At 43.5% G+C, this 25,629-nt stretch overlaps 1 protein-coding gene across 1 annotated transcript in view; it reads left to right on the top strand.

Annotated features, from left to right (window-relative positions):
• Positions 1-22,940: 22,940 nt before the first annotated feature.
• Positions 22,941-25,629, top strand: part of PRMT8 (protein arginine methyltransferase 8) — a gene marked incomplete at both ends in the record, with an annotated part of 67,672 nt that continues 64,983 nt past the window's right edge. Inside the window, 2 exons of the mRNA XM_082308554.1 lie at positions 22,941-22,988; positions 23,591-23,734. Coding sequence (XP_082164680.1) covers positions 22,941-22,988; positions 23,591-23,734 — 192 coding nt within the window. The remainder of the gene's footprint in view (positions 22,989-23,590; positions 23,735-25,629) is intronic.

Genomic DNA, 25,629 nt, shown 5'->3' on the forward strand with positions numbered 1-25,629 from the left:
GGAGTAAGCATTCTCACCATCCTCTAGTGGAAGGCTTTTGTAGCCCTGCCTCTTATGACAGCAGCTCCTCAAGAGTGGTGTATGTGAAACCTTCTGGTGCTGCCTGGACTGTGCTTTGTACCTTTAGCTCAAGGAATCTGAGAATCAGGCCCTTCATGTTTAATTAGGATTGCTGCATTTGTCTTTTTTTTTATTTACAATTGACTGTTAAAATCAATATTTATATTTGATTGAAGTAGTTAATCTTTAATTTCTGTTCAAGGTCGGCCTACCCACAGTCATCTGCCTTTGGACCAGAAATTGTACCAGGTGATAGAGGCTTTGTGTGGAACAAGGCGAGCTTGGAGAAAGGAAGGGAGCAGATGCTGACAAGGAGCAGAAAACACTTAGCAGGTCTTAAAGAGAAGGGGCAGGGCTGAAGGGAGTGAAAATTGAGCTGCATCAACATTTAGAAATTAAAGCCATACCCTACTGGCTTAGATTTAATCAAGAAAAATATCATAGTAATACAATTAACACAAATAATACCATTTGGCATGGTACAGCTCTGCTTTGCAGTGCATGTGGTATGATGAGCAGAGTTAATTTTTCGTTGCTTTTGAGAATGTGATGTTCTCTTGTTAAGGTGCAAACTGACTTGTCATCACTTCTGTGATTGAATTCAGCTATAGTGGTCTGGTATTATTCCCTGGGGTAAATATGCAGTGATGTTACTTAACATACATTGGCAACAGAGTGTGCCTAGTTGTGAAAATGCAAATCCTGAGTTTTAAGACGTCAATATGGAATATCAACTGCAACCTGGCAAAGAAAACTCCTAAATCTAAGTTAGTGAGATTGGCAGATTTTTTATTCTGTCATGGGAACTGATCACTCTTCTCACTTGGAAACCTTTGAAACGGAAATCTTCTACAACAAAAAGCCAAATTTTAAAATATTTTGTGTCAAGAAACCAAAGAAGATAAAATATAGTTGAGTCACACTGGAGTCTGTTTTTATTAGCCATATTTTAATAGATGTATGTGCACAATAAGGCAAAGGTGATTTATTTAATGGGCCTTGTGGTCAGTGGATCTGATGCTCACTAGTGTCTCACTAACAGGTTGCCCCACCTTGGGATCTGCTGGAGAGTACACTTGTGTCAAGGGCACCCCAGCTCCTGGACTAGGCCCTCTACCCTTGATGCTTTCCCACCTCTGGGGCCTGTACCTTTGAGGCCACCCAGTGTCCTTGACCTGGCAGGGGGACCTCCAAGGCATGGCGTTGTGTCCCACTTCCCTCATAGAATCATAGAATCATTAAGGTTGGAAAAGACCCTTAAGATCATCAAGTCCAGCCATTAACCGAGCACTGCCAAGTCCACCACTAAACCATGTCCCTAAGCACCACATCTACCCGTCTTTTAAATATCTCCAGGGATGGGGACTCAACCACTTCCCTGGGCAGCCTGTTCCAGTGCCTGACCACCTTTTCGGTGAAGAAGTTTTTCCTAATGTCCAACCTAAACTTCCCCTGGTGCAGCTTGAGGCCCTTTCCTCTCATCCTATCACTTGCTACTTGGGAGAAGAAACCGACCCCCACCTGGCTACAACCTCCTTTCAGGTAGCTGTCCAGAGCAATAAGGTCTCCCCTCAGCCTTCTTTTCTCCAGGCTAAACAACCCCAGCTCCCTCAGCCACTCCTTGTATGACTTGTTCTCTAGACCCTTCACCAGCTTCGTTGCCCTTCTCTGGACACGCTCCAGCACCTCAATGTCCTTCTTGTAGTGAGGGGCCCAAAACTGAACACAGTGCTCGAGGTGCGGCCTCACCAGTGCCAAGTACAGGGGCACTATCACCTCCCTGGTCCTGCTGGCCACACTATTCCTGATACAAGCCAGGATGCCATTGGCCTTCTTGGCCACCTGGGCACACTGCTGGCTCATGTTCAGGTGGCTGTCAACCAACACCCCCAGGTCCTTTTCTGCCAGGCAGCTCTCCAGCCACTCCTCCCCAAGCCTATAGCATTGCATGGGGTTGTTGTGACCCAAGTGCAGGACCCAGCACTTAGCCCTCTTGAATCTCATACAGTTGGCCTCAGCCCAATGATCCAGCCTGTCCAGATCCCTCTGTAGGGCGTTCCTATCCTCCAGCAGACCAACACTTCTGCCCAGCTTGGTGTCATCTGCAAACTTACTGAGGGTGCACTCAATCCCCTCATCCAGATCATCGATAAAGATATTGAACGGGACCAGCCCCAACACTGAGCCCTGGGAAACACCACTCATGACCAGCTGCCAAGTGGATTTAACTCCATTCACCACCACTCTCTGGGCTCAGCCGTCCAGCCAGTTTTTAACCCAGCGCAGAGTGCACTTACCCAAGCCATGAGCAAGGTTGCCCTGCTTTGGGGCCCAGTGGGACAGCATGGTTCCCTTGACATTGCTCTGCCTCCAGGGCCCAGTGAAGAGGGCTGCTCCCCTCGAGGCGACCTGGTGTACCCAGCCTGGTAGGGGGGCCCACTCCCCTCTTTGCTGCCCTGCCTCTGGGGTCTGGTAGGCTGGAGTGGTGTCCCACTCCCATTGAGGCTGCCCTGCCTCGAGGTCCATCAGAGAGGCCTGTTGTCCTCCAGGGCACTCCAGGCTGCCCCACCTCCAGCGTCTAGCAAGGAGGCCTGTTTCCCTCAAGGCTGCTCTGCTTCTGGGGTCTGACATGAAGGTCTGTTCCTCTTGAGGCTGCCTGGTCAACTTGACTCAGGAGAATGCCCCACTTCCCTTGAAGCTGCCTTGCAGCCAGGGCCTGGTGTGGTGCTCCACTCCCTTCAAGGTCACCCCGTCTCTGGGGCCTGACAGGAAGGCCTGTGCCCCTTGAAGCTGCCCAGTGTCCTTGGCCTGGCAGGTGGGCCAATACCCTTTGAGACTGCCTTGTCTTCAGAGCCTGGTGTGGTGCTCCACTCCCTTTGAGACCATCCCACCTCTTGAGCCCAATGTGATGCCCCACTTCCCTTGAGGTCATCCCTCCTCTGGAGCCTAGCAGACTGGTATGGTTTGCCAGTCCCCCACACCTCCTAGGCCTGGCAGGCCAGCATCAAGTTCCACTCCCCTTGATGCTGTCCTGCCTCCAGGACCCAGCTCTGAAGTTCAACGTCCTTTCAGTTGGGATCACTACATTCCATCCTTTGATCGTCCCTTCAAGATACTGTAAGTTGCCGATTCAGTAAGTGATTACTACAATTAGTAATACAAGAGTAGTGATAAGTAAAACAAGTATTGGTTGTGAGAATAAGTGTAGAGTAGCAGTGACATTAGAGATAGGACCGCCAAAGTCTTAGTCAAATATACTGGATGCTCACTACAGCCTCTGGCCTCTCTGGCAGGGAGACCCAGCAACCCATCAAAAGCTCCATCTCTACAAGCCCAGAGAAGAACAGTGACTCCTGTGAAATGGACACCCTGTACTGTGGCAGCCCCAAGATGGTCATTAGCACCACTGTTCAGGTGTGAAACCCATCAAGATGTGTCATCAGGAGTAACACTGATCACCTTTTCAAACTGAGGGAGGGTTTGTTGCCTGAGGGTGTCGTATACAATAGGGGATGCAAGGGAAGAGAACTTTAGAATTGCACAAAATGTATTATGGGATGTTTAGAAGAGGAACCAAAGGTGAGGAAAGGGATTAATTTAGGTGACTTGTGGAGGAACAAGTGTATGAAAATAGATGGGTAGGCGGATAAAAAGGGCTGGTTGCGTACAATAGTGTGCTGTTTGGCACACTTGTCTTGCCGTGCCTTGTGCCTGATCAGTGCAGTCTCTCCTACCTTCTTATTAAATTCTTTTCTAACTCTTTTCCTCGGTAAGGGACTCTGCTTGGGGAGGGCGGGGGGTATCTATGGGGGTCTGAGAGTGGCAACTGGAGTCAGATCACAGATTGGAGGGGCCTGTTTGTCTGTGGTACCAGCAACTGGAGAGACTGGAGTGAGTGGACCTAAGTGTACACCAACTGGAGTGGGACCATGGGTCATAGCAGCCCACGTGTCTGTAGCAACAGCAACTAGAGTGAATGCAAGTGTGTGTGTGTGAGTGTGTAAGCACTAGTGAAGATCAAGCTGGACTAGCTGGCATGTAGTGGTCTGGAACCAAGGGAGTCCCAGCCAGCTCTGGGTGTGTAAGTGTGAGTGTGTGTCTGTGAGATGGTCTGTACCAGCAAGTGGAGTGGGGCTGCAGCCTTGGGGCTCATATGGTGGTGCTGTCCGTTCATGTGAGTGCTCCATGTGTCTGTCTGTGATCTGTGTGGCTGACCATGTATATGTGTATATGTGTTGTATACGTGTGCTCTGTATGCTTGTGCCTACTGGGAATACACTTTCAGTCTTGCTGCTGGTTAGACTTGGGAGCATGGAACTTCAGCAACCTCAGCTCTTTCATGTTGTCAGAGCTGGCATGATATATTTTTCTCTTAACGTACCCTAGCTATAAATGGTGAATATCCTTCTAGTTGCAAGGTTATAAAAAATTATCTGGCTGGTTCTTTCACCTCCCTGAATATATTAATATTCATCAGTTTATTTTTAGGGTAATGGGATGAGTTTCCATGAATTAAGGTAATTTCTTCACGGTATCTAGATGAGCCATAAGTTGTTGCTTATGATGGCAGCTCCAATGTGTGCAATGAAACATATGGGCGACATTCCTGCCCAGCTAGTTTATTAGTCACACTGGAGAGGGACCACCTATTCCCTACTCTCATTTCCAGGGAGATAGGCCAGAGTATATGGGAACAATTAAGGAAGACATCTCTTCACTGTCTACATAGGGTGGTGCAGGTGGGACTGTTGCTCCAGTGCTCCACAGTGTCCTTCAACCTTTCTTTGTTTTTACTTATTTATACAAGCTCCACAAGCAAGGAGTTGGTTTGCCATCTATCTGTTCCCTAGGCACTCCTGCCTTTACTAGTGCCATAAGTATATCTTTCTGAGTGACCTTTCTTATGTGCACTTGTAGGTAAAGACAAAGACTTGCAGATGGTGTAATTGCCAACTCAGAGTAGGAGCTACCTACAGGCTCCTCTATTACAGTGAACTAAGCTATCCTGAAGCCAAGGGATATGCGCAGCATAACACAGGCCTGATGGCCAAGCTATACATGCAGCCTAGCTATATATGCGGCCTAGCACAGCACAGGCTTGTGCCTACTGAGGTTACCTAACTGTCAGGTGGACCACTAACTCCTCAATGTTAAGTCACTACAGACCCTTCCCCATAAAGCCCTCCACCACTCCCCAGGGATGGCCTGGATTCTTCCCCAACAAGTTTGCCTAGCCTTGAGGGCTCCTCAGGGGTGGTTAGTCTCTTCCTCACCTGCATCCTTCACCACTAGGCCCTCCAGGGCTCCCCAGGGGTGGCTTTGACCCTTCTCCCCCCATGCTATATGGGGGTCTCTAGGGACAGCAAGATTGCTTCCCCACAAAGCCTGCCAGGGCTTCTAGGGGTTAGCTGTCCCCTTTCAGGCCAAGCTTGGCCTCCCAGGCTCCCCAGGGTCATCTTGGACCATTCCCTGCCAAATCCTCTGGGGCTCCTCAGTGGTGGCTTGAATCTTTCCCAAACATGCCCACCCAGCCTCTGAGGCTGCCCATGGGGCAGACTTGGACCCTTCTCCACCAATCCCATTTTGTCACCTGGGGGTCCTGAGAGACTGCAAGAACCCTTCTGCATCATGCCCTCTGGGGGTCCCCAGGGCCAGCTTGGAAGCTTCCCCACCAAGCCAGCTGGGGTACATGGCATGACTTGGATTGTTCCCTGTCAAGCATGTTGGAGCTTCCAAGGAGGGTTATGGATGCTTCCCTGCCTGGCCATGCAGCTCTCCAAAGATGGCTCGGACTGTTCCCTGCCAAGCCCTCCAGGTCTTCCCTGGCTGATGAGGTCCCTGGCCTTGGTATCATGCTCATCTTCTAGCTGCCCATCTGTGAGGGAGCTGCCAGCCCTTGCTAGTCCCTGACAACCCCTTCTGGTCACATGATCAGCTTACCTCACTTACTTTTGCCCCTGGAGGACTCCATTTTTTTGGAGCGTCATATTCCCACTTGGTCTCAAAGTGCTCTGTGACTGGACAGAAAGGCAAGCCACGATTTCCTGTTCTAATGCAAGTATTTCAAGGCTATGCAGTGCCTTCTGGCCCTCCTGAACAATACACTTTTCAAATAAGAGATAATGAAATTAATACTGAAAGTTTAAATGTGACTAGAAAGAATATTAAATAAAAAAACCCCACAGGCTTACGCTCCCACTTTACAAGTTTGCTGATCACATCCTAAGAAGTCTGGGGTGAGATGAGTTTTAGGGGAGTGGCCTGCACCAATAATGTGGGCACCATAAAGAAGTTTGAACATGTTTGTGGAGCTGGGGATCAATGAGGCTGAACAAGAGGCCACCTCACCCTGAAATGTTGTTCATGTTCTGGCCAGTCTTTAATTCAATGTTGGTGATGTTGATATTCAGTTGGTTTTCAGGCACACATAGTGGCTTATCATGTGTCACTGTAATGATCTCATTGTTACTGGCAGCTGGAACACAGCACAATAATGAAGCACAAAGACCCCACCAGTTCGTGCTCTACAAGATCCATGTAAAGGTGGAGAGGTGATATCTACCACAAAGGGAAATTTCTTAGTAGCAACCCATGGACAACCCCTGAAAATATGCGCTAACTGCCCTAGTGTACAAAAAGCATAAGGATTTTCATGTCTTTTAAGCTTTGATTTCCTAAATCTGTGCATATGACTGGAGAGTCAACAGTTGAAGTTCTGCTGTGGAGGTCAATAAGACTGCTCATATATACCTTCAACATGGAGAGGAATGGATGGTGACCTCTGCAAACTATAGTGCCATATTTTAGCCAGTAGCCTTATTTCAAAGGCAGTGTCTTCACTGATGTTATTCCAGTGCTGCGGGTATTGTATTCCTGCCAGCCCCACTCACCTCTCAGTTGCTGGGGAATTACAGAGTCTTCATTGGCTGTTATGGTAAGGTTTGAGCTGATGTTTTGTGGAAAAGTCCTGCTGTGGGTGTTGATGGGCAGCATGACATAAGTTTGGGACCTGAATTCAAAATACTAAACATCATAAACTTGGGAGGTTTCTGTCCAGCTGTTACATTTTCAGCCATGCCATGCTACTTCACCAGTAGCTGTTTCTTTCAGAGATGGCAGAGAAATTTTTTTACACACAAGGAATCTTAAAGAAGCACGTAGAGCTAATCACTTGCAAGTATTGTGAATAAGAGTGCTTTTCTCTGTGCAGAGATAGCAAAATTTACCAGCTGATTGTAGCCTTGTGTTTTACATTGTTCAAAATAAAATAGAAAAATCATGTCAAAATTTCTCTAGCCTCTAATTTGGAATTCTTTTTTGGGTGCAATGACCTGACATTGATCTCCTCTGGGCTTATATTATCTTCTAAGTGCTAAGTATGGCAAGTAAAAAAAAAAAAAACAAAACAATGCCTTCATTTGTATTGTCTCAGCAAATGCTCATAACATATTGAGTGCTGTCTTAAAACTAGGCAGATTGCTTGCCCTGCTGACCCTAGTAGCTGGCTGTGCCAGACTTCCTGCTCAGAGGACTACTATTGATTTCTAACCTAAATTTAATCATGGCAACTTCATACCTTTTTTTTCTTTTGTCAACTTTGTCCTTTAGCTGAGAGACTGCTTCCCTGGTCTTCTGTTTATTCCTAGAGTATTGATAGAGTAATTGATTTCCTTTCAGCCTCTGCTTTGATATACTAAACAAGTTAAACTCTTTCAGTCTCCTTTTGTGCAATAATGATCACTGAGCTCTATATGATTTTGTAGTAGCTGCTGTATCCTTGAAGATATCAACCCTCTCTTTCACTCCTGTCTAATATCTCACATTCGCTTCTTATCCTCAGGAGTATCTGTACTGTAATTACACACAATTTCATATTTGGCTCCTGAAAGCATACTAGTATTTGTGACCATGATTTTTTTCAGGCATAAGATGTGAGATAACCTGCCTAGAGGTCAGTAGTCTCAACGACCTAGCAGTTGTCCTAACCAGGACTCAGAAATACAATTTTCAGGTTGTTTCTGAATAAAGCAACAACCTTTACCTTTCTACCTACTAGTTGAACATTTAGCCTTCAGTTTAGTTGAATGTGTCTACTTAGAAATATATGGCTTGCTTACAGATCTGTAGGCTCCCAGAATTTATACTATGCTCCAGTTCTCAGCCAGTGAAGGAACACTTTAAATGAAATGAACTCTATTCAAGAAAAGTATTAATGGTTTTATTAGCTTGAAAAAAATTTCTATCAACATTTCTACATCAGAAACGTAGTTCAAAAAGAAACTACCCTAAGACCATCTGACAGGCCATAATCTTATTCCTGTTCCACTTGCTTGGTCCCACTGAAGCAGCCATAAATGCTGACTTAGATCAGAGTTCTCTCCTGTACAGAGAACCTCCAGCAGGCTCAAGGTCTCTTGGGAAACAATGACATTTAATACCATTTAGTACATGCTTGTGGTATCTAGCCTGTGATCAGGGACCTGAGGGAGCTTTCAGGAGCTGTAAACAGTCTGAAGGGCTATAGAAAGTCTCTTAAATTATACAAGGGAACTGAAGAAAAGACAATATCCTCAAGCATTCCGAGTTTTCCCCAAACACCACGAAACTGGCCACAGTATGAAGGCATGGGTGTATACTTAGAGATGTCTTCTCTTGCATGGAAATTTGGATGTCTGTTTAAATTTTGGAAAATAAATGTAATAATCTGAAAAAAAGAAGCTGAGATTTATCCATGGAGCTCTTGGTTATGCAGAATATTATGGGTGGAGCAATAATAATATAAATAATTAGCAGAAAGGCATCAATACAATGAAGTTCAGCGTGGTTTAAAACTTCTCTTCCTTATCCCTCCCCAGGTGCTATTCCCACGCCTTCCCCTAGTGGTGTTCATATGGTAATTCCTTTCAAGGAGCTGATTTTACCAGAAACCATCCTTCATTCTGAAATATGTCAGTCCTCAGATGGTAGAACCAAAAGTGAGAAAGTCAGTGTTTCAGTGACTATGTACAGAAACCTGTCTGTATTATTCAGACCAATATTCAGAATAATATTGGAATCTTTACTGAAATTGCTGGTACAGGCACTAACAAATCACTACCTCCACCATAAACACAGAATTGAAGCTGTGGGTTTAGTCATGTTTTTCTTAGCGCTGAAGGCAAAATTTCTGTACCTTGCCCTTTGGACCTTACTCTCCAACAGCCCCAATGTCGTGCTAGTTCAGCTTTTTTTTCAGCTATACAATGAATTAATTTAGTAAATTAAATGGAATAACAGTAAACCCTCGAAGAGCACAATGCCACACCCCCTGGGGAGGAAAAAAAAAAAGAATAAAGATTGGTTTTGTAATTTTAATCAGTGCCCCGATCTGGATCAACCTGCATCCACAGAGACAAGTGGACTAGCAAATAAAAACAGCAACACTGGACAACCGGCCTTGCTGTTGTGAAAATTGCCTTGTTGAGCTGCATCTTGAGCTTGCCAAATCATTTCATACACTGGTTCACATAAATGCCCATTAGAGGACAATAATTTCTATAACTACCAGCTTCAGCAAATTTCTGTTTCTGTGATCTAGGGATTAAAATCCCTGTCCCTCCAATAATCTCTTGAGCCACTGTTCCACTCTGGCATAGACACTCAAATTGATTCTTGTGATGTTGAAGTGGAGTCTCAATGGAAATAATTGCACATCTTTCTGGAAAACAGACCTTCCCTACAAAGCCAGTACAGAGCTACCCCAAGAAGTTTGCACATTTTGCAAAAACAAAACAAAAAAACCCAACTTGCCACTTTCTCCAGAACACATTACATGAGGTTTTTGTTTCACTTTAGATTGGGGCAGACTAAAGCATTCATTAATTTTTATGCAATAATTGGATCCACATGAAGGAGTTTGGGTATTTGTTGCCTTTGTGAAAGAGTGGTTACTGATGCATAAAACACTACAACGTTACAGAGCAGTGGTTATTTCTGTTTCCCCTTTCTTTGCTTACAAGAGCAGCAGGTGACTGTCAGTGTTCTGGAGCAACAGGCTGTTAAGAGTATCGGTTCTGGCCATGTGAACTTGGTCCCAGGTGTCCCTGGAGGTGCTCCAGAGTTAGGCACTCCAGCGGGAAGAGTTTTCCCCTTCAGGCTGAGGTGGATGAGCAACTTCTGGATTTTTAACCTTATGATTGGTGGACTGCTCTGAGGTGCTATACGTTGATTAGTGTAGCGAGTTGCCAGGCAAATACCCTTGAATAGTTAAGTTCTGTTATTTCTGCCAATTACATGTGTTTTCATAACACCTGCCTAGTTGCACTTGGACTAATAAAAGTTACTCCGTAACAACTCCATAGCAGTATAACAAAGGTCAAACTCTGGGCCTCCAACACCAATCTAATTGTTCTAGTCATGTCAGCTCAGTAGGTATTTACCTCTCTGAAAGGAAGTTTGCTTCTGAGCCAAAGTCCCCGTTTCTCATGGGGTTTTGGCCCCACACATTTCCCCCTCTGTTAATGAACATTCTAATGGAGGTGATGTACATGAGAATGGGTGTTACAGACACTCATAAGACAGATTGTTTGTTAAAAAATACTAATTTATTGGGATTTTTTGCATAAGATAATGTTCACATATGAAATCAAATCTCTTAAACAGGTTGGTCAGCTGGTGCCCAGACAGTGACGGTCTAAGTATCTGTTGCAAGTGTCTTTGCAAAGGCATCTTCAGCTGAATCAGATGAGATTCACTGAGATTCTGCTCTGCTGAATTCTTATAATACAGCTGGCACATGGTCTTATATGTGTAAACCTAGTCTAGATGTCTTAAGTGTTATGTTCGACCATTTCTGTATCTGCAAGAACAGTTCTAATGACTAGTTACAAGTATCTTATCTATGAACAGTTTGGTCAATTCTGCAGCAGCAACTACCTGGGGGCATCTCTGAGACAATACCATACTAATAGTGCCTGCCAATTGGCTTATACACAGCAGGAACTGCCTGGGCAAATCTCCAGGACTGTCTGAAACTCCCACTTGGAGAGCTTCTGCAATGGTTTTTCAAATACTTTGTTGTGAAGGCAGTTGGAGTTTGGTCAACCACCTCATATCATGTCAATCCATTGTTTCAAATCAGTTGTCCTAGCCAGCAGAAACTATCTGTAGAGTTCCTCAGTCAACCAGAGAATTAATGACTGTGCTGAGTATGCATATTGGCACAGCCAAGATACACAGCTACACTGTGACTGGAACTTGTTGCAAATGAACATATCTGTATATTATATATCAATTAGGGAATTAGAGATTGCTGGAATGACAGTGCTTAGAGAACTGAGAAATCAGGCCAGCTGTAAACTGTAAAGCTAAATTTTTTCTAAATTCATTCATCAGCAACACACTTCTTGGTAAGAGTCAGTACTTATACTACATTAATCATCATCACTACCTATACAGAACTGTTAGTCTTTAACAACCATATTTTAAATTAGCTGTGAGTATACATGGAAGTGATGGCTCAGAGGTCAGGATGACCAGGCTTGAGAGCACAGTGACAAGCCACGTTGTAATATCCTGATTAGTACATTTATATTTTACAGTCTTCACAGGCTTCTGCAATGGTCACAAACTATAGAAAAAACTTGAATTTCAATCTTATATCAGAATTAAAACTTAAAATTCCATAAATCTTGCCACAAGGGCCGTTCATGATTACTTTCCTTATAGGGTGTTTTCAGATGTGAGAATTTTTGTGTCTTTCACTCGTAACTATAGTTGTGCTGAAGATAAAACAGCCTTTGGATATGGCAGAGTAACACTCAGAGAGACAAAATAATTTAAAAAATCTAATGTAAAAACATATAAAATACATTCAGCCCTAGGGAGTAACCAAGATTAGGCTACTCTGTTTCACAATACTCTCTACTTGACCATGCCCTCGATCTCTTCTGCTCTCTTCCTTTTGCAAACCACAGTTTGAGGACTTTTGCTCTCTGGTACTGCAGATTGTAAGATTGTACTGGACAATGAAGCACGTTTGGTTTACAGTGTATGAGATAATAAGTATAGTATAAGTTTGCAGCGTATGGGTGCTTACAATGATATTACAAATATCACTGGAATACCTGATGATGTCCCATTACAGTACCTGAAATGATAATCCAGATGGTCTTTCCCATCCTTGTGTCACATATAAGAAGTGCTTTAAATAATACTTTGCACTTAGGAGGACTTTTGTATTGTCCTTAAACATATATGACACAAAGCATGTACAGCCATCAACTAATTCTCCACACCACAAAGTGCAGGCTAATATTATAGATTAATATTAACTTAGATATTAATACTATAGATTGCAAAACTGAAAGATAGATAAAATCATCTAGTAAATTCGGGCAGAGACAAGATGAAAATACCCTTAGATGTTAGAAACTTCAATAAGCTTTCCCATTAATATTGTTCTTCAAGGTTTACCCTTCTGTTTGACCATAATTTGCAGGGACCATTATAGGATTCATTGTGGCTTAAGGTTGTTGGGGTTTTTTTTATTTATCCTGACAGCACAAGACACAGAACAGCTTACTGTTTTTGAGACCAGTACATCTCAAATTCCTCCTGAGGTCATACACGTACAGAATGAACGTGACCTTTCATATGCCATTTTAAAAACGTCCCTTAAATTTACTTGTAACATGAATCCTCTGTGGTTTAGATTGCTGTAGGTTTCCTTTCTCCTCCTCACCAAGTTGGTAGTTCTTTGGAAGCTGGTACACACATGGATTTGCTACTTATAAATCATCATTTTATGTATTTCCAGAAAGTACTAGGTGCAAGGGAGAGAATATGCCACTTTCTTATATTTGTCATTAAGAGATTACATATTTTGTCAAACCTGTTGCACATCCCAAGACTGCAGTAAAGATAAGCATATTTTCATTTGGAGTTGCAGTGGTTTACCCTTCTTGTTAAACCCATCCGTTCTATTCTTGTTGTTTCCACACTGTAGTAGGCAGTGTTCCTAATGAAAAGGAATGGATCACACAAATTAACTTAGTCACAAGAACAGTTCTAATTCTGCATCACTTTTTTTCTACATCCTCCATTTTTAATTATGTACTGTTTTGATCTAGCAGCTTGAATTTTGTTTCAAGTTTTTTCCAGCATGCCAGTTCTTAGGTTTATGGACAGGAAGATCCTGTCAGCTACTGAAATAGACCTGAAAACTGGCTCTGGCCCAGCCCTCCTGGAATTTGTTGTATGCTGCATGTAATTCACTTGAGCTCTGTGGCACAAGTGTAAAGCAAGAATCAGGGAAATAATGCTTTGCTGTCATCTACTTAGTGCCAAACTACCAAAGCAGGATCTGAAGGGCAATACCGAGAACAATGGGGTTCTGAGCTTGATGGGCCCCTCTAGGCCACGTCTATAACAAAAATAGCTAGTATCAAAAGTTCTTTCCTTAAGGAAGCTTTGCCTTGCCTTTAGTAGTACTAGCTATGTTCTTGCTCCCCTTCCCTTTCCCTTCTCAGAAGCAAGCTTTCACTGTCATCCAAACTGTGAACAACTCTGCTGTACTAACTGACTTCTCCAACTTCAACAAATGATACCCAATACATCTGGATTTCCAGAGGATTTTTATTATATCAAGCAGGTTTCTGAACACTACAAGCAAAACCGTTATGCACTGCTCATGAAATGTTTTTTCCCTGAAAGAAAATACAAGTATACCACATAAAGTTCATGTACTTCTCAATTTTGGCTCTTTTGTTTCTATTAGTTTGAAGAAAGAGAGAAGATGGGCACCATTAACACCTAGACCAGACAATTATACCTGTCTTATGCAGAGTCTAGTATAAATAAGTCGATCTTCTCTCTGGCAGGGACCACAGATGAACTAGCAGACTCTCTAGATTCTGCCAAAATCCACAACTACATCAATTGCCAAAGTCCACAATCAGATCAATAATGCAGGAGGCTGAGCTCTGTTTGCAGCCAGAAAAATCATCATCTTAGGCACTTCAGAGTGCTGACTCTACACTATAACCTGGCCAAAGCCTGACTGTATTTAATTTATTGGGGACCATCATCAGGCAACATTGTAAAGAAGTATGACCTCACTTCTGCTAAGTTCTAGGCTGGTTCTGGAAAATAAGCTACATTGCTCTCAGCTCATGAAATACATGCAGTACTGATCAGACTTTCTTATTTTTTGTGTTTTAGTGGGAGGCAGCAGCATTTTGGCAATTTTTCTTAATGGAAGAGGAAGGAAAATACCAAACTGGGAAGAAAAAAAAAGGCCAACCCACTATCATAGTTACAGTTGGTGGCTTGTCGACAGTGACAGCTGAACACATGTGCATGTGTGTGAAGAAAATTGTTCACAACAGGAAAAAGTGAGGCACATAGCAGAATGACTTACTGTATAAGACAGTTATGGAAGAGAAAGCAAGAAGACAGACAGCTATTTGCCAGACCTAACAGAGTCATTGTCGTGGTTTAACCCCAGCCAGCAACTAAGCACCACACAGCCGCTCGCTCACTCCCTGCCGCAGTGGGATGGGGTAGAGAATCAGAAGAGTAAAAGTGAGAAAACTCATGGGTTGAGATAAAGGCAGTTTAACAGGTAAAGCAAAAGCTGCTCACTCAAGCAAAGCAAAGCAAGGAATTCATTCACTACTTCCCATGGGCAGGCAGGTGTTCAGCCATCCCCAGGAAAGCAGGGCTCCATCACACGTAATGGTGACTTGGGAAGATAAACGCCATCATGCCGAATGTCTCCCCCTTCCTTCTTCTTCCCCCAGCTTATATACTGAGCATGATATCGAATGGTATGGAATAGCCCTTTGGCCAGTCTGGGTCAGCTGTCCTGGCTATGCTCCCTCCCAGCTTCTTGTGCACCAGAGCATGGGAAGCTGAAAAGTCCTTGACTAGTATAAACACTACTCAGCAACAACCAATACATCAGTGTGCTATCAACATTATTCTCATCCTAAATCCAAAACACAGCACTATACCAGCTACTAAGAAGAAAATTAACTCTATCCCAGCTGAAACCAGGACAGGCATCTAAGTGATTTTCATAGGTCTTCCAGTTAAAATGCTTTACAAGAGTGCTCCCAAAGCTTTATGCATATCACTGAAGAAGGCAAATAAATACGTCTAGCATTTTCCAATCTAGCAAGAAATCAATAGTCTATATCTCAAAAAAGGTGAGAGGAAAAAAAAAAAGAAGAGAAAAAGAAAGGAAATTTGAGAATGGGTGAAAAACAGAAAGTGACAGAAACCAAGAGAACAGAGTGCCTGCCATTAGGCAAAGAAGGAAAAGAGAGGAGTAATCTCAATTGTTGCAACTTCATCTGTGGTCTAGTTAAATTCCTTTAACCCTATGTGACACAGAAATTTAAAAGTTTAAGCACAGACTGTAGCCTAAGAAGAAAAGAAACAACTAAGATTTGATACTTACAAAGCAGCGAAACATCGTGTTGGAATGAATAGGGATATTTTTACTTATCTGGTCTTCACCTCAGACTTGCTACGCATGCTATAATCCAGCAGGAGAGAAAAACAGGCCAGATGAAACAGAAATGGATCTTTTATTTAACTACAGAAATTCCATCTCAGATTCCAGCAAACAATATAAGGCAGAAGGTAGAGTTTTTTCTCAGAAAGGAAAGTTTCTTAAAAGCTATCACACAAGATCAGAAAGGTAGGATGGAAGCTGGTGTTTTGCATTTCATTTCAGTAAGGATGGGTTCATGATTCTGAGAGTATACTTCACTTTCTTTCTGATAAGCTGTGTGCCCAGGTGCAATATTCTCTACCCACTGATAGCTTATGGGGGATGGCATTATAATGAGGTTTAGCTCTTCAAACAAAATTACATGCCTTCTCTCCTCTGAGCATGCAAGAATAGAATGCAAGCAAGTCTTTCACTTCTCTCAGCATATTTTTTCCATGAAAGCATTGGCTGCACCTATCAAATCACCTTGGTACAAGAGTGAACATATATAATCTTCTCTTTTTAAGGCTTCAGGAGTAATACGGAAGAGAAAGCAAGCAGACGGCTATTTGCCAGACCTGACAGAGCCATCTAAGTGATTTTCATAGATCTTCCAGAATCACACAGAATCACAGAATCATTGAGGTTGGAAAAGACCTCTGGAAATCATCTAGTCCAACCCCCCCACTCAAAGGATTGTCAACTAAAGCAAGTTGCTTGGAGCCATTTATAGTCAGGTTTTGAATATGTCTAATGAAGAAGACTCTAAAACATCTTTGGGCACCCTCACAGTAAAAAAGGGTTTTTTCTTATGTTTTTATGTCCTGTATTTCAATTTGTGCCCATTTCTTCTTGTTCTTTTGCTGCATTTCACTGGGAAGACTCCGGCTCCATCTTCTTTACCCCCTGTCCCATCAAGCACTCTCAGCCTGTCTTCATATGAGAGAGCTCTCCAGTTACTTAGTAATTTTTGTGGCCCTTCAGTGGACTTGCTCCAGTATATCCATGCTTTTCTTATGTTATATGGAAAAATATTTTGCATAATATTTCTTAGGCTCCTCATAACTTGAAGATGACTTTGTTATCAAACTTCAGAGGAATTTGGTTGTCTGTTTTGAGTGCATATGATCTGTAATGGTTCAAAAAGTTAGGTGGGAATTGAACAAGGTTGTATTATCACTTATGCAGCTCAGCATCTAACATACCATGATATTATACCCATTTATCTCTGCCATTGGAGTAATCTCAATTCTCAATAACCTGGTTAGCTCCTCTAATCCATAGAGGATTGGAGATCCGCTTTGTGGCCTTTATAGAAGTTGTCAGGATAGGACTTTCTTCCAGCTTACCCAGTTACAACTTTTTAAGACTTTAGCACTCATAATGAAAAAAAAAAAAAAGGAAGGAACATTTTAGTTAAATTTAGATTTAAGTTTTCAGTTTTTTGACTGCAAAATAGAGTTTCTGTTGTTAAGTAAAATGAAACCTTAGGAAAATACAAAAATTCTGGTCATGAATCTGCAAGGGACAAGGTATTTCTCTGGTGTGTCATCATCTGTAAGCATAGTTAAGGGTTCAGTTTATGACAAGGTTTCTATAATTTAACACTGAATTATCTGAGCCCTGGACATATATTCTTGGCTTAGTGGCAGTGGGTTTCTCAGATCAGTTTAGCTTCAGATAGACCCTTCCTCACTCAAACCTAGCATCAATGGTTGAAAACTGCAGTGATTCCCAGGAGAGGGCTGGAATGTGTTACTCTTCATGAAGAAGGATAAAAAGATGATGATACATGAGGAAAAAAAGTTAATAAGGAAAGCTAAAGGACCAGGAAGGAATAACATAAATAAAATAAGATATTTAAATCCACAGTGTCAATTAGAATTCACTTCAGAATCTTCAGAATGAACATGGGTGAATTGAAGGAAATAAGAGAAATATTTGAACTACTGGCATTTTTGAGAGACATAGTGGGGATAGAAGACGCATGAAGACATTGGAGAGACTGCCAAACATAATGTATGTTTTGAGGCAAAGGAAATCACTGTGACTTTCTACCAGTAATATTACCTTCAATAACAGGTAAAGAACTAACATCACTCAAAACCAGTAAATTTCTCAAGAATGAAGAAGAAAAGAAAAAAAAAAAAAGAAAAAAAATGATGAGAACTAGTTAGCCTTGGCTTATCAGTTATGGCAGTTTCTCACTTAAAGGGCAAAAATCACAGCTGTTATCAATTCGTATAGTGCTATTAACTTGAAAGAACAATGCAAGGTGATACTACAAAAGGATCCTGCCCCATGTCTTCCTTTGATCAGATAACAAACAAAATTTGGTGGGGATTTTGGAGTAGGAATAGATTTTTGCTACAGTATTTCCTCATCCAACTAGGAAGTGGATTTGTAGCCCAATGGTTGCTTCCAGTCTCTGTATAAAGCCCTTCCCCACTTTTCTAAACAAACAAGAAGGAAGAAAGGCACCTGATGCCCAGTCTTTCTGCTGAAGTCTGAGGTCAAACAGAAGGAGTCTTTTCCAGGCTGATTATGCCCTGTCTTCTTCCTTTCATCAAGAGGCAAGGTATTAAGAAAGGTGAAATTTCCTGGTGTAATCATCTTCCTTATGACCTGTGAATAAGTGATTGGGGAAGAGATGGCCAAAGCTGCAGAAACGGGAGTGGCAGGAGGGTTTGGAAAACCCAATGGAAGGACTCTGATTTATATTTATATTTATATTTATATTTATATTTATATTTATATTTATATTTATATTTATATTTATATTTATATTTATATTTATATTTATATTTATGTTTATATTTAGGCATTGGAACAGGCTGCCCAGGAAAGTGGTGCAATCACAGTCCCTGGAAGTATTCAAAAAACGTGTGGATGTGGTGCTTAGGGATGTGATTTAGAGGTGGACCAGGCAGTTAGGTTAATGGTTGGACTCAATGATCTTAGAGGTTCTTTCCAACCTTAATGATTCTATGATTCTATAGGACAGAACATTCCAGTGTAATAAATGTAACAGTTTAACATTGGTCCAGGCCATATGAATGTTATCTGTGATACAAAGTGCTATTCTATTTTACCTTCTGTCTTCAGCCTTTTCATCACTGCTTTTCTTTGCCTATCATGGCTACCCTGTGCTTCCCTATGCAGAACTTTGCTACATATTTTTTCACCTTCTCTGCCAGTCCTCTTCTGTAGTCCTCCACCTGACCTCCTTCCTTATTCATATTTTCTCTTCTTCTCCTTATTTGTCCTTATATTTCCTGTCCATCGTTCAACTGAAGCACTGCTATTGCCTCCTACTTGAAATGATGCCAAATTGTCAATGCGTGAAGTAATTCTTACCTACTTCAATAGGAATCATCACAGCAGCAACTTCATTCCATCTTCTTCCCCAAAAAATTATTTTGGGGAGAAAGTTTTTATCAGAGGAAAAAGATGTTCTCCTGTTCATGTATATCGTTAGCTTTATCTTTAGCAGATCCCATATTTCAGTGATGTTATCCTCAGGCACAGATGCGCAATTGAAAAAGAAAGGCTTTCCTTGATGTATAAAGCACAAAGAAAGGTTAGGCTTTTTTATGTGGAGGGACACTTCTTTTGCTAATATTGAATCTGAACGTCCCAAGCCACAACTTGCAGCTGTTGCCCTTTTTCATATCATCCAACTGTACGAAGAGGAGTTTGCCTCATCTTAGTTACAATCCTTAAAGCTAATCATAAGGCACTACTGGGTGCCCCTTGACGTCTGCTTCACCAAACCCAACAAGCCCAACTCTCCTCGGAGGTTAGTGCCCTAAGAGACCATCGTAGTAGTCTTTCACTGAACCATCTCCAATGTATCTATCTACCTCCCTCTTGAACCAGGGGACCCAGCACTGGACACAGAATCAAAAATGCAGTCTCACCAGTGCCAAGTAGAGAGAGAATCCTACTTCCCTCACTCTACTGGCCACTTTCCATTTAATGTAGATAATTATACCGTTTGCCTTTTATGCAGCAAGAAAGCATGCTGAGTCATATTCAGCCTAGCGCCACCCCCATCCTGTAACCCCCAGATGTTTTCCATCTGGACAGCTACGCAATTTCTCAGTCTGTACCGATGCACACGATTATCCCACCTCAAATGCAGACATTTGGATTTCATCCAAGCTAATGACAAAGCTGGCAATAAGTCTGAATCTTCTGAGGGCCAGCACAGTATTATTGCCACACTCAGCAAGTAGCAGAGCAGCCTCAACCACAGCTGTTATTATTGAAAATCTGAAGTAATAAATGCTTCCCTTTCCGTTTTCTCTTCAGCACCACCCCACTCCATTTGTAATACTTTGTGACCTTCATATGTACTTATATATGATATATTTAAATTCAGAAGATGCTTTTGACATCTCCTGGCTTTGCTACAAATGCACTTTTACTACCATGACATTTTCTTCATTACAGTACTCTTCTTCTTGAGATCTAACAAAACAGAGGATCAGAAATATGTTCCCAAGCTCAGTTCCAATGGCCAACTATCACCCTTAGGTAACCACAGATGTCAGCAGGATTTGTGTTCACATGTGTGAGGGCAGAATTTGTCCCCTAAACTGTATGAAAGCTCATATTCCTCAAGTTCAGTGTTCCTGTGAATTTCGGTATCAACAGGAACTTGCACTGAGGCCCATATTCAAACTGAAGGACTGGCCAAGTATCTATGTGCACACAGACATCTGTATGTGTAAACACGCTGCTTTCGGCCTCTTAATTGATATTGCTAATTGATTCTTGCAAGGAACAATTTCTACCCATGACTGATTAAAAAACGTCCTGAAGGACAAATAGTTTTCCCTTTGGAATAAAACAGATTAGAGCAAATGGTGTGTGTTTTCAAAGCAGTTTCCTCAATCACATATAGAACATAAAAGGAGGAGTGAGGACACCAACCATCTGGCAGACTTCCAAAGGAGTTCAGGACCAATACATTCATGCTTATGCTGAAAACTATGAGGTTTTCCTGGTATCTGTAAAGCATCAGCACCACATTCAAGGATGAGCAGTCAGGTATCATCTGTGTTGACAAAGAGGTGGAGGAGGATAAGAATAGGTGCCAGGGCAAGTCATGCAGTATCTGAAGCAGAAGAAGGAAGGATATATTAAATCTCTGCCTCCCAGTTTTGCCAGTTGCTGAGTGCTTTTGAAAATCTGATGCCTCATTTAGCTGACTAAAGAGTGATTGAGCTGTACCAGAAATACAGACCCAGCTGTCAGAGAAAACTGGAAAATATGTCCTGGAGTAGTTTTGAAAAATCTAATTATTTTTCTCTATATAGAACACTGGTTTATTTTGAAAGATTTAATTAGGCTAAGTTTAGCCATGTGTATCATCACCTGAAAATAGAGTAGAAACACTAAAACTATGTAGGTTAGTCCAAATACATGCTGACTAAAACTTCATGCACTCAGTAACCACCAGCTGTTCATGACATAGCAGAGAAAAACAATGTGGCAAAGATTGCAGAGACATTAAATTTTTATTTGCAAATTATTTTTTTCTTTATCCCTCCACCTAGAAGTCCATAGCCCAAGATTGTGAGGGTAGCTTTGGAATACTCTAAAATAGCTTCTATCGGCAATGGCTATAAGGGTTTTCATGTTTGAGGGGTTTTAAGACCTTCAAGAGCTCTATGAATGTCCCAAAGAAGAGGGGGAATGGCCTGCTTCCACTTCTGTCATCATTTGAGCCTCATGCCTAGAAGGTGTGAAATAAAGTTCTACTTTATAAACTAAGCAGGTGTGGATGATTACTGAAAAAATTAGCGGTGGTGCAGAGCTAATGAAAGAACTTGAGGTGTTACAATAAATGTGAACTGAAAGGATTAGCAGGAAACCAGAGGCTTGTGAAAAACTGAATGATCAAATGGCTCTGCAATGTATCTCAGAGGTCCAGTCTCAAGCTGTATAGCATGTGTGTTTATAACATACTCTCACATTCTGAAACCTTTGCATACAGTATCATTGTGCCCTACATGGCACACTCATTGTCACTTGACATTTCAGCATACCACACACCTTCTGCTTCCCTGGGTTGCTTACTTCTATGTGATTTATTACAAATCCCTGAAATCTATTGCATACCTACTGATCTGTGTCTGAACAAGAATTTGTGATGGTCATTCAAGTAAAAGGGAGAAATTTCCTTATTTAATTTTCTTGGCCCCACCTCCTCATCCCCGTGGGGTAGGAGAATAATTTTACTCTCTGCTCTTGAACTCACATTCTCTATATCGATTCGCCCACCCCCCGGGAATATTTCAGCCTCTTGTGTGCCCAGGGACCTCCTGTTGTTTTGGCAGTACTTCATGGTATGTCAGTATTCCAGAGGTCAGCTAAAGATAAACTCTAATTAAAAGACATTAAAATAGGCTGCAGGGGACAAAAATTCAAGACCCCAGATCTATCATAATCTGTTACTGATGTAGCATCTGAGCTGGCTATGTGCTTAAAATATGCATCAAAAGTAATCTTTCAAACTTCTTCTTCAGGTCTCCATTGGCACCCCCAGAGGAAATTATTTCAAACTGTTCAGAGAGCAGCAATCCTGTTCTGGTCCTTGAAATCCTTTGAGCAACACACATCCACACACCAGCATTATTTTCTCACCTCCTCCGTATGAAAACAAAACAGAAACGTGAGAACAGTGGGCTGGAGATGGAGCTGCGGAAAGTGAAGTTGGAAGGATTAATTATGTAATACGCCCCCTCTCCCGCCCTTACCCACAGCAACACGAGTGAGGTAAAGCTAATCCTCCCAGCTGACAACTCAGAACTAGAAAGTTCCCGGAGGACTGAAAGCAAGATAAACGCGTGGGGAAGGTGGCAATGCACGCCCACAGAGGAAGATGTCATTAGGAAAAGGCTAAAAAAAAAGTTCAAAACACCTTTAGCCCTTTCCCTCCCCAGCAAAACCTCTCCCTCCACTTCCCCCCCTCCCGCCCCTCACCCCTTTTCAGCAGGAGCTGCATCCGGACCGGGACTATATTTCTACAGTTCACGGCTCTCTGACAGAGGGTGGATCCTGCTGAAAAACTTCAAGTAAAACAGAAGCTGGGAGCACACACACGAGAAGATATATTAAGAAAGCAGGTTTGCCACTTAACTCGGAGGAAAGAAGCTGGAGCAGGCTTCTTCGGTTGCCCTCTAAGAGCCTTGCCAAGAGTCCTTGCAAAGAAAAATGTTGCTGATTCAAAAGAAGAGGAGGGATGGGAAAGAAAAAAAAATGTGCATGCCTGTGTGAGAGGGAGACAACGTGTGTGTGCACACGTGTGAATGCGTGCTTGCGTGTGAGAGGGTGTAGGCGACGGGTGCGGGGAGCTTGATATAATGGGGTTTTTTCTACGAAAGACACGTGAATGCAATTCCCAGAGAAGGGCACCAAGCTCTGCCCAAGAGCAGAAGGGGTAGGGAGAGGGAAGGGGGAGAGGGAAGGGGGGATGGAGGGGGGGAGGAGGGGGGAAGGGGGGGAGAGGAGGTGGAGGGAGAAGGAGGAGGGATTGCCATTTCAGAAGACATTCATAGAAAGAGGGTGGCAAATTCTGTGACCATCTTTAAAGGAAGTTTCCTGGGACCTAGAGAGAAAGAAAGAAGCCCAAAGAAGGAAAATAAAGGGCTATGATTTCCTTGTCCTGTTGCTTTGTCTCTGGCTCCCTCTGCCTCTGGAAGAGTAGCCACAGGACACAAAGATGCCCAGCTGGTCACTGCACGCCCAAGTTCAGATTAGCTGGTGCTTCTCTCCTGTTTAGCCCGACTGCTTTCTCTGAAGGGGAGGACTCGCAGCCCAACAGCCTTTCAGTTTAACCTGAAGAGTGTGTGCCGCCTCTCTCCCAAGAGCTCTCTGGAGGTGGAGGAGAGGGGAGAAAGAGGAGGACTTGAAAGTGCCCGAGGAGCTCCCGATGCTAAGAGGAGACAAACATTCCCGTGGACGACGCAGAAAGGACAAAGCTGACTGATTCATTACTGTTCTCCGTAATTTTTTTCCTCCCTATTCTTCGGGGCACACCAGTGTTTGGAGATCTTTGAAAACACAAAACAAAACACCAACCCCGAAGCCCCAACCCCTTGGCTAGCTCTTATGGGAATGAAACACTCCTCCCGCTGTCTGCTCCTGAGGAGGAAAATGGCGGAGAACGCTGCCGACAGCACCGAGGTAAGGATGCGCGGCAGAGCCCGGCGCCCGAGTTCCCCCAGCCCCGAGCACAGACCCCTTGGCAGAAGCAGCAGTAAGTGCAGATAAACTTTCCTGGCTCCTTCGGCTGGCTCCTGCCCCCGTTGCTGCTGTGATTTCCTGCATGCCCCCCCCCCCCCGTTCCCCGTTCCCCGCAGGCAGAGAACTTCTGCACCCCGCTGAACCCTCCTGTGGCCCCGGCTGCTTCCCGGAAGCCGCCGCCTCACGGCTGCTTCCCGGAGAAGCTGGGGGGGCCGGGCGGCGGTGGGGCTCCGCGCGGGGTACGGGGGCCTGGCAGGAGAGAAGAGGAGGTGTGCGCGGCGGCAAGGAAGAGGGGCGGTTATTTGTGTGTTTGGGAAGGCTGAAAGGGACGAAGACGGTCTCTCGCGACAGCACCTTGGCCAGCTCGGAGTGCTCCTCGCCTGGCGGAGCGCCGCGGAACCTTCGCCAGGATTGTTCGGGGACTTCAGCAGCATCCGTGTCCCTGCAGCCTGCTGCGTATTACCAAGCGGAGCTGCCCGAGGCGCAGGAGGAGCATTCCGCCTTGCGCCCGGCTGGCCTGAGCAGTGCCGAGAATAGCTTTGCATTGCCTTTGGGCCGAGAGGGTACCCTGCGAGTTCTCAGGTTTTCTACAAATCTGCCCCCTCCCCCCCCGCCCCCTATTACCTTCGGTTTCCTCAGCCTTTCCCATCTCAGCAACATTGGGGTTGAGCAGCCCTTGTTTACTTGTCTAGGGTTGTCTTGACCTCACTGAGACTTCTGAAGGGATACAGCAGTGTGCGAAGTCTCAGATCTGGAAAAGCAGAAGGATGCAGGATGCAGTCCCCGCTTGTCTGGGAGCATGTGAGAAGGAGACAGGCGAAAGCGCGAGTGTGTGCGAAACTCCCTGTTTCTATTAATAGACTGTGCCTAGCACTCTGGCTAAACACTTAACACATGGTTAAGCGATATGCAGCACAGCCACGTACAGACCCCCAAGGCCATTGCACCCCAACCAACTTCAACATACACGGGCGGCGCTGACCCCCGCCCCAGTTGCCCTGCAGAGGTAACACAGAACAAAAGCACCACTTCAGTGTGAGTGAGCACATGACTATTCCCCCCTCTGTTCTTTCAATGTGCCTGCCAAATGTCTCCTGCTTTCAGATAATCCTCCCAGTAGGTGTCCTGCTCCCTCACGAATTCCACATTTCTCTTCCTAATAGTGCTCTCTCTGCTTGACCTTCATAAATATGCCTCCTTTGCCATGCCAGGTGAAGAGCACAATTTTCTTAAATGTGATGTAAGCACTAAATCAAATAACATGCCTGCTACTGCATTACAACCCCATAGAGTACTGTTTGCAGAAGAGGCATCTATAAATAGCAAGAAGTCTGGCTGCACATCTGTAAACTGTCGTAGTACTGACAGCACGTAGTGCGTTAAAGGTCCCAGGATCCTGGGCAGTACTGCAAGGTGAAATGTACAAGCACAGTCAGTTCCTTTCAAAGCCGTTTTTCAATGGAAATGGTCTTTAGACAGGGGAAATGGGTGAGGGGAGCTCTTTAAATATTCCTGTTCTATTTCAATTCACTAATAGTACATTTTTGTTGTTTAACCGCCTGTGTCTTTCTGCTTGTGCAGTGCTGCACACACTGCAATGTCATTTTACGGAGAAGGCTTTCTTAACAACGACAATTTCATTCCAATGCTGCACACAGGTTAGGAGAATATTAAAACGCTGTGCTTCCTCTCCTCAGAGTACCCATCAGTGGCAGATTTGTGAAATGACAGTGAAAATATTGCAGATTAGGCATATCCTGCTGCACTTGTACGTTAAGAAATTCAGAAGGGATACATTCATAACGCCTGCCAAGATATTTTCTGTTTTATTAGTT

The sequence above is a fragment of the Platalea leucorodia genome (genome assembly GCF_965183815.1).
Source record: "Platalea leucorodia genome assembly, chromosome: 4".
NCBI lineage: Eukaryota > Metazoa > Chordata > Aves > Pelecaniformes > Threskiornithidae > Platalea > Platalea leucorodia.